This window comes from Alosa pseudoharengus, unplaced genomic scaffold, assembly GCF_046254945.1.
Source record: "Alosa pseudoharengus isolate Yale_2024_CS ecotype anadromous, Long Island Sound unplaced genomic scaffold, YU_APseudo_1.1 YU_APseudo_1.1_scf_11, whole genome shotgun sequence".
Classification (NCBI taxonomy): domain Eukaryota; kingdom Metazoa; phylum Chordata; class Actinopteri; order Clupeiformes; family Clupeidae; genus Alosa; species Alosa pseudoharengus.
In genome coordinates, this window is record NW_027468576.1 from 15,456,119 (window position 1) to 15,466,267 (window position 10,149).

At 47.4% G+C, this 10,149-nt stretch overlaps 1 protein-coding gene across 1 annotated transcript in view; it reads right to left on the bottom strand.

Annotated features, from left to right (window-relative positions):
• The window catches only part of LOC143116794 (uncharacterized), a gene marked incomplete at its 3' end in the record, with an annotated part of 30,021 nt that extends 19,909 nt beyond the window's left edge, over positions 1–10,112 (bottom strand). The window contains 3 exon segments of the mRNA XM_076278105.1: positions 7,804–7,931; positions 8,219–9,410; positions 10,045–10,112. Coding sequence (XP_076134220.1) covers positions 7,804–7,931; positions 8,219–9,410; positions 10,045–10,090 — 1,366 coding nt within the window.
• Between the last annotated feature and the right edge of the window lie 37 nt (positions 10,113–10,149).

Consider the following 10,149-nt stretch of genomic DNA (forward strand, 5'->3'; position numbering starts at 1 on the left):
TGCCACACCTTTATGTGTTGTATTCTGGCTGTCAGTGTTTTTAATCAGCTGCGTTCTGAAAGTGATGCCCGACGACAACATCGTTCTTCATGTTACAGTGTGTGGTGTTGATGTTCGCGCCTCTCATGACCTAGAGTGATATTTAAAACTATAGCCTGCAGTTATCGTTTATCATGGCTGCTGCCTGGACATATGGGTCTTAAGTCCTCATCCAGTTCTGAACTCCTTCTCCTCTTCCTCCTCCTTCTCAAACCCTGACCAAAGTTGTGCTACTTTAGTGTCCCAGGCCTGCAGCACACGCCACCACCCGACAGCAGGTGCTCGGCCTGGGGTTAATTTGAGGAAGCACCTGTGGGGACTGGCAGGGGCGTCTGGACAGTTTGTTTGTGAGTGTAAATGTGTGTGTGTGTGTGTGTGAGTGTGTGCGTGTGTGTGTGTGTGTGTGTGTGTGGAGCTGGAGGACTGGAATGCCTGGCGGGCCAGAAGAGCCCCTGCAAAAAACGTAACTGCTCTCTGGGGAGGTAGCAGAGAGGCACAGGGGACTGAACACATTATGGAGAGAGAGAGAGGGGGGGGGGGTAAAGAGAGCCAGAGAGTGAAAGAGAGGTTTGGGTGAGGAATAAAAGAGAGTGAGGAAGAAAATGGCAAGAAGGGAATGATGGAGAGAGTGGTCAAGAGAGAGGGAGAGAGTGGTCAAGAGAGATGGAGAGAGAGACAGAGTTTGTTTGTTTTTTTAATTTAATTTAAGGCCATTTCCGCAAATAAGGCTATTTAATGGCCAGAGCAAGGTGGGACCTTACTAAAAACATCTGCTATAGAATGTTGATGATAAAATTGTTGTCTTTTGTTTCTCAAGGCAGGGCAGAGAGAGACAGAGAGCAGAGATCAACAGGCTGGACTGCCAGTGAGAAAGTAAAGGCGTTGGATAACTCCCTGCTCCCAGAATAGCGTGGCAGGCAGCTTGAGTGGCTGGCCCATCAGACAGGCAGCCATGGAAAGTTGGGAGGGAGAGGAGTGGAGGCTTGGGTTTCTGTGCCCATGCAGGCCAGGGGCCAGGTGGGACAAGAGGGTGGGGTGGGGTGGGGTGGGGGGTTGAAGGGTTACTCTGGCCCCTGGGCAGTCTTGCAAACAGCCAACCCACCCACACCCCCCTCCCTCCTTTCCTATGACCAACAGCCTGTCAGTTAATTAGGCGAGTTTCATCACTCCCTCCATAGGGTGGGGGGAAAAGAGAGCGAGAGACAGAGAGGGGGAGAGAAAGAGAGGGGGAGAGAGAGGAGAAGAAGAAGAAGAAGAAGGAGAAGAAGATATAAATATAGCTGGGGCGTGATCAGTGATCAGTGGTGACGGCTGGAGTCCAAATGGAGAAGTTACACAAGCTCTTCTCTGAAGCTAAACGCCAGTGGCGACCCTTGACCCCTAATGCCATGTTAGAGCCGGACCCTGCCGGGGGTCAGAGGTGGGCAGTGAAATGAGGTCACAGAGTTGAGCCCTCACCGAAAGCTGAGATTCTTCACAGTTGGTGGTTTGTGTCATCAAAGGCGTCGCATGGGCATTACAATTATGTAGGTCTAGGCAGTCAAGTATAGCAGTGACAACAAAAGCAATGACTGTTGAAAATATTTTTCAGAGTAGACCTCTAATGTACTTTCAGTGAACACTGACTACACAACGATTCACACACAAGAAAACCTCAAGTTGAAGTACGTCCTTAAGAAAAGAAGTCTTGTTTCATGAGTGAGGTAAAGATTAAGGCCAATATACTGGAGCGTAGAAGGGCTACAGGGGCCTATAGATTGTGAGATATCTGGGACAGCTCAGTATAACAGGTTTAAGTAAACAAACCAGGCCTGCCATGAAAGCTGATAATGTAAACTATATTGAGAAATATTTACCCTGGGTCTCATTAACGAACTAACGCAAGACCCCACACCTTCTGGAGGCCATTTTAGGCATTCAATTCAGCCAAAAGGGCTTAAGTTAGATCTAGGCTTTTTAAAGCCACTCTTTCTGAAGCCCTTGGGATCAATCACACCTCCAGATGTGTGTGTGCAGCATATATGGGTTTGTAAGTGACCGACGGAGCCGGGCATGGGCTGTGGCATGTGTTTGTAAAGAATGAGGTGGCATGGCCTGCTTAGAATTTCTGATTTATTTGGGTCTTGGGAATGACAAAGAGCCCTGTGGACATATGAACCACCCTGCCTTCCCAAAAAAAACAGGGGGGGGGGGGGGGGTCGAAGACTGGTCTCTAATATTTCAGACTTAAGGGGTGTAGATTACATCTGTCAACACGTATGTCTCAATGTCTCTTACCCACGCAATGCATTCACACACATACACACACACACACATGTACACAAACATGACTCACGCTTGCACTCACACTATTTCTATAAAAAAAAAAAAATGCTCTTGACCGTGAGGGCCCATCTTGTTGTTGACGTACCACTTTCTATAACGGCAGCAAACACATTTGGAGGAAGTTCTGGCAAGTGCGTAGTAAATCAGCGACCCCCATACCATGGCAACGACAGGTACCAGAACCAGACTCCTACTCGGCCACTGAATTCAAGATCAACTACAAATTCAAGTTTGGAATATGGATTTGGCTGTGACAAAAACAAAGTTCAGAGCATGTATGGCTTTGCTCACTACAAAAATGAACACAAAGGCACACCATTCACACATGCAGGAGAGTGAGTGAGTGAGTGAGTGAGTGAGTGAGTGAGTGAGTGAGTGAGTGAGTGAGTGAGTGAGTGAGTGAGTGAGTGAGTGAGTGAGTGAGTGAGTTATGGAGTGACAGACAGACAGACAGACAGACAGACAGACAGACAGAAATTCAAGAATCACGGTCGTTGGTGGTCCAGAACAGCTTTGGTGAACCATACCAAAGAAGTGACCCTTTTTGACACACTTAGTACCTCTTTAGTGTCATTTTTCCATTGTGCTGGACAGTCCGATACACTTCAATGGAACCCTGCACATTGAGAAATTTTGCTAACAGGGTACTCAGTAGGTTGAAAAGTTACAACAAGGAATCAGTACCAACTCTTGCCTTATATGGGACGGGGGATTTAAAAAAAAAAAAAAAAATGGCAGATGGCCTGAAAAAGAAGGGAAGGGAAGAAGGTAAAAGTGGGGAAAGCGGTGGAAAGAAATTGAGATATAGAGCGAAGGGCTCAGATGAAGAGGGGACAGGGATGGGCCCTGGTGCGAACAGAAGTGGCAGAAACTGAAGGAGGTGTGAAGCAGCGATTGATGCAAAAAAGCAAACTAAAATAAACAAACCAGAAAAGGAGATGCATCCCGCTCTGCAGACGTGCGTGTGTGTGTGTGTGTGTGTGTGAGAGAGAGAGAGAGAGTGAGTAAGAGAGACAGAAAGAAACGAGAAAGAGAGTGAAAGTGAGCAAGTGGGAGAGAGAGTGAGAGAGAGTGGTGGTGGTGGTGGTGGTGGGGGTGGGGGGGGGGGGGGCGAGAGAGAGGGAGATGGTTGCCAAGTTGCTTGTCTGTTTGTGTTGCCAACCTGAAGCAGCTGGTGTTTGGGTGTCAGGTGTTCTAACAGGCAGTGGGGGTGTTGGGTGGGGATGGCTGGGGCTGTAGATTTCAGCATCTTGCACGACCCTGACTTTAAGTGCATTGCTATTCCATTGATGAAAACTATGGTGAAAGATATCCATTTCTGTGCTGAAAGATGTGCTCACGTCTTGCATAAATAAAATGTGTTCCTTTTTAATAACTGGAAAATGCTGCTAATTAAGAAAGAGGCAAAATAGCACCTTGATACTTCATGTCTGATCGAGCTACTTACATTTATGAGGCTACACAGGTTGAAGTAGATTTGGCATGCTTTCTATACTTTTACATTTAACTAACTAACTGATATGACTATGAAATACAGTTTACTCCTGATTAAGCCAGAAGATAATTCAAATTAGCCCAAGGGCTCGATCAAAAATGATTAGTGAAACATAACAGAGTACTAATGACTTTAATAATAGTAATGTGATAGGGTTAATGCTCGGTTGAGAATTAAGGTTAACATAGCGGGGATTATGGCTTTAAGCATTGTCTCTGTACGGGCAGGTGACTGGTCTTGAGTGGTAAGTGTTGGGTTAAGGGCACAGGTTTAGGGTTCAGTGTGAAGAGCTGGGTTGGGTGTGGGGTTATTATGGTTTACAATTAGACTTCAACTCATTAACCACAGAGAGAGAGAGGCTCAAGTGCCTTCATGCTGTCGCCGTGGCAATAAAAGCCTCAACGTTATGATGCCCCAGAGGGAAAGGGGCAAATGAGAGACAAGTGTGTCTGTGTGTGTGTGTGTATGCAAGCTTATGTGTATGTATGTTGTGTGTGTTTGTATAGTGTGTGTGTGAGTGAGAGGGGGACAGAGAGACAGAGATAGAGAGAGAGAGAGAGAGAGAGAGAGAGAGAGAGAGGCCTCCTGCAGCTGCTTGAGTGTGTAAGTGTAGACTCAGTGCGTGAGACAGGGTCCGGTGATTGGCAGTGCATGTGTTTAGCACCGGGCAGTCTTGGGAAGGAGGAGGTCTGCATATCAGAGACTGTTTACTCGTGTGTCTTACATACAGGCACCCAAACCACACACACACACACACACACACACACACACACACACACACACACACACACACACACACACACACACACACACACACACACACACACACACACACACACACACACACACACACACACACACACACACACACACACACACACACACACACACACAATATGGGACTTTATCAGCCAAATTGGCACTGTAGCCTGTAGCTGGGAAGGGAAAGCACTCAACCCACTGAAAAACAAACCAACAAACCACATCTCAGAAACTCTCCATGCCTTGACACATGCATTGTAAGTAGACTCACTGAACGCTGTGGAAAGACAGGCCTTGGGTCTTCCTTTCCTTGCAGGCTACGTGTGTGTGTGTGTGTGTGTGTGTGTGTACACGAGCATGCTTTTGCGCAGAGGTGTTAGCGTGATGGAACGCATGAAAAGCAGGTGCATGTGGACACACTAGTAGGAAGAGCGTGGGGCTCTCAGAAGGGGGTTTTGCCTGCTGTCAGTAGAGATGGGGAATTATGGGTAAATAAACTGCCATTCGTAAGAACTGTAACAAGATTCCCACTGATGTAGGAACTAAGTAACATGAGCATATGTGTGTGTTTGTGTGCGTGTCCGTGCATGTGCCCATGTGTGTGTGTGTGTGTGTGTGTGTGTGTGTGTGTGTGTGGTACCAAATAAAGCCATGGTAGCTTGGTTGCTCTGTGTTTTGCACATGTAGGGTGGTGTTGCTGGGCACTAGGCTTGCCTGACCTCGGTAGTTCATCTGATGTACTGTCTCAAAGCCCAGCTACAGAGAGGCCTTCACTTTCCTCACTCTCACTCTCTGCCAAAAAGAGCCGATGTTTAACAATGCAGTGCAGGTGTGACACATCGCCGCACAAAAACTGTTGACATGACGTGCGATCAGCAGTAGTCAAATAACTTTATGAGAATTTCACTCCTTCATATTTATGAGAGAAGTGCAGGATGTTAAAGTTCTTGTTAAATTTACCACGACAACCATCAGCACCTTTTTATTGAAAGCCAGTCAATATGCTCTACCTAGCACATATCAACAATGTCTGGTGATCCTTTCCTATATTCCTATTTTATAATGTCTGTGTGTACAGGCCACGTTAAATTGAAAAGAAATCTGTCAAAGCTGAATCACCAGTCAGCTCAAATGCATAGCCTTAACTTGCGGAACTGACTGGAATGGAAATGGTCCATTTCAATATTCATTTCACTAACAGCAGATCTCTGTTTCTCGAGGTCACCAAGTACTGTCAGGTTCTACATCACTTGAGTTTCTGCAGCCAACAGCTAAAGCTGCCAGGCAGCTACAGTGCTACATTCTGGGGGCATGTTCACTGGAATTCTCCTGTAAGGCTCTCTATGAAGGGACTGAAGGGGGGACGGGATAAACACAATAAGAACGACAAGAGAATAAGGGGATGGGATGAGTGAGAGAGGATGAGGCATGGAAGAGAGAATGCATGCACCCGTCACCACGGGAATTAGAAAAAGACATTTCCTCTGACCAGTCGTTATGGTGACAAGAGGCAGTCAGGGTTTCAGTGAACACCCTTCCTTATACTCCGCCATTACTGTTCCATAAAGTCTTTATGGGCAACTGCTATCTCCCGACACACACAAGCTTGCGAGAAACGAAGTGGGGGAGCTGAAGGTGATATCTGTGTGTGGTGGCCACTCTGTCAGAGCTGCTCCTGTGCCTGCCTCTATGCTTTGTTACGACACCATTTACCAACACATCATTATACTGCACACTCGCTATTTTATCAGAGGGAGAGAGAGAGGGAGATAAATAGAGAGAGACAGAGAGACAGAGACAGAGAGAGAGAGATAGAGAGAGAATGAAAAGCAAGAAGAGAGAGGTTATGAGTAGAAAGCAGGACTTCCCTGGGTGGCACTTTACACAACACTTCAATGCTGTATTAAACCTAGTTCCATTTTTGGCCAAACATGCACACACACGCACGCGCACCCGCACACACACACATGTATGCGCACAAACACACACACACACACTGAAATCTAATCACTGCATCCCTTGCTGTTATGACTAATAACCGGTCACCAGTATCATACCAAGATGATCCTAGGAATCCTACATTATACAGTATAGAACTCAAACACATTCCATCCATCAGTAACATAAAATGTGTCAAAGACAAAATTGCCATGCAAGCACCAATGTGTACATAGATGTGTAACAGGACATGGAATGTATAGGTATACATTCAGTATCTATATTGCTTCTTGAAAAAACAAAGAACAAAAACATCCTGATTAAAAACTACATATCTTGCTGACAGGTGCGACCCTGGTCAGCGCTTGGTGGACTCATGCTGTCTGTAGAAATGGGGCAGAAGAGGAGTTCTGACTCCAAACGGAAGACAGCAATGCTGAAACAGCAATGCAGAAAATGCACATGGAGAGAAACATATAGGGACAGAGCCAGTCCTTATAGCACATTGCAGAGATTCCAGGATCAAAACCCATTTGCTTGTTCTGGTTTCTGTCTGTCTGAATGTGTGTGTGTGTATGTGTGTGTGTGTGTGTGTGTGTGTACGTGAGCAACACTGAGTGTTTGAGAGACACTACCCCGTTACTGTTCCAATTGTCATTCATACCATCTGACGATCTCATGCACATGATGCTGTTCATACAATTATATAAAGACAGCTTCTCCCACATGCTAATGTTTATAATATAACCTTTGTAATGTCACCTTTTGATCCAAACACTTGACCGATGCAAACACTCTTTAGTCATGGCAGTGAAGTTCCCAGAGATTAAATGAGAGAGTGGTGCAGGGAGGGAGGGAGGGAGGGAGGGAGGGGAGAGAGTTGGAGTGGCTCTGATAGGAGAGCAGTTATCAGGAGCACTCGTTGTAAAAGCAAGTGCAATCAGCCCATGAGCCATCACAGCCAGATTGGGCAATTAATTCACTCAAGGCCCACCCCCCCTCCCGTCTCTGTGGCTCTCTATCACACAGTCAAACACACGCTCAGATGTACACACACGCACACAAACAAACACACAAACACACACACACCTGCACTGCACAATGCTCACTGATGCCCTCTAGTGGCAAGTGCTGGTGTAGGAGAGAGCTGGTAGCACATTCTCAAGCGGATGCCAGACAAGGAGACCTGTCAGGCTGAGGAGGGGGGGCGGGGTGGGTGGGTGGGGGAGTAAAGAAGAGGGTACCTGAGAGGTAGGAGGCTGGAACAGAGCGACTGGGGCTGACCAGGCGCAGCTTGTGCCTGCCAATGGACACCAAGGCCCGGTTTCCTCGTCTGCTGCTGGGTGGGGTCCTCACAGGTGCCTGTACTTGCCTTGGGAGAATGTGGAAGAGAAGCAAGAGACAGTCACACTGGGTTTACTATACATGCTGAGCATACTGACGTGTGTGTGGTGTGAGAAAATACATGGGCACCAATTATCAATTGTGTGCTGCCACTCAGTGGAAACACACTGCCAGTGCAATTGAAACACATTCAAATACAACACAATTAGGTCTGTGCAGACACAAAATGTGGACAAAGATAACAAAACACATCACTCTCCAAACATCCATAACAGGTAGACTTTTCCAACAGCAACACTATCTGGAGTTTGTCACCTGTTGGGGGTCCTCCTGATGATCTTCATCCTGCTCCTGAGTTTAAAGCCCCAGGGGGAGGCTGTGCTGCTCAGGGAGAGCGGCCCAGCTTTAAGCCCCCTCTCCTTTTGGGGTGTCCAGCGGTAAACGGAGCCCTTTGCCACGGGGCTGGTGCCCTCAGCTCTCCAGCTGTAGCGGCTGAGGCGGGTCTGTGAGGCAGTGGCCGCACCCGCCCCACCTTTGGTTCTGCCTTTCCGGAGCCTGGCCCCATCCACGGCAGGCAGGCTCTGCGGCGCTTGAAGCACTCGGGGAGAGAGGGGCTTCCGGGCCAGTTTAGCTGCGGAGGTGGTTTGGGTGGAGTGTGACACCCAAGTGTATTTGGAAGTCCTGGGCCGCCCTACGGAGGCGACTGACCGTTGGAGTGTCTGAGTGCTGGGGCTGGGTGCTCTCTTTGAGGAGACCTGCTGGGACACAGGGGACGTCCTGGAAGAAGCCTGGGGAGTGGCAGTCTTGAGGGAGGTCTGGGTGACTGCAGATGTCTTTAAAGCGGACTGGGGACGAGTTGGTGTTGTGGAGGAGGCAGGTGCTTTCATGCCAGTCTCTTGACTCTTCACCCAGTGGTATTGGGACTTTTTCAAGGGAGCTGTAGCTGCCTGTAGTTTAGCGGAGTCTCCTTTTGGTTGGCTGGGTGGGGCAGTTTTGGGTCGACTTGGAGGAGCAAGGTTGGCGTGGAGACTACTCGCAGGCGAAGAGGTTGGTCGAGCCTGAGGACCATCCGGCGCCACGGGAGGATTGACTGAAGGGTGGAGCTGAGGTTTGATCTGAACGAGTGCAGTTGAGGTAGCAGTCTTCGATGCAGAAAGTGGATTTCTGGCACTGGGGATACTCGTGGAGTCTCCCTTCTGTAGTGATGTGTGTGTCTGAGAGATTGTGCTTGTCTGTGTGGCAGTGAGTGACTTTGGAGCGTTGAGTGTGTGCGAGGTTGTATGTGTCTGTGTCTGTGGCTGTGCTGCAGGGTCTCTTGTCCTGTCACCTGCACTTCTGTTGTTAAGAGAGTAGGTCTTCCTCCAAGACCCTGCTGGTCGTGTGGCATATGGTTGCGAGCCAGCAGTCAAGTTGGAGAGGTGTCCAGCTCTGTGGCCATTGTCAAGATTCCGAGGAGCAACATTTTGTTGGGCACTGGTCTGGCCATTGCTGTGGTTATTGATGAGATCTTTGCAAAACAACAGAGAAAGTAATGAAAAATTCTCATTTTAACACACAAGCAAGCATGTTCTTTGAGAATCCATCAGGATAAACATAGTGTTGACAGGATAAAGAGTGACTTCTATGTTTGAATCATGTTAGGGTTGTCACAAACAACAGTTTCCGAGAGTAGGCAGTTCAAAATAACAATACTATATGCTATAATGGTACCCTAGCGAGCTAATATTAACCTAACGTTAGCTAACAGGATATGCAATCATTAGCCTTTATGCTAACCATGGTTTGAACTAAGGCTCTGAGAAGCTAACGACTTGACAACAACATATCAGTGGTCAGTGATTATTTGGAGGTTGATTGTTTCAGTAGCAAATTAATCAGGTAACTGGCTAAGCGAGGTAGCAGAACAATTGTGTTAGCTGGCTAGTTAGTCAAGCCTATCACCAAAGCGTAGCATGCATTAAATCACGTTGCAAGTGACAGCTGAGATAGCTAGCTCAGCAAGCTAGCTGAGTTACTGATGTTTGTTTCCTCCAACACATGGTGTAATCTTAAAACTCATACACAGAAATAATCTCTCTCACATCAGGCCTTGAAACCATATAACTATAGTTTCAAAATGGTTGGCATTCCAGCTTACTTACTTTGTAACAGTTCGATCTGCCTCTTTAATGCTTCCCGTTCTTCCATATTGAAGCCAAAACAACTTCGGTCATCACCCACAGACCAATGGTATGCTTGTGACGTTT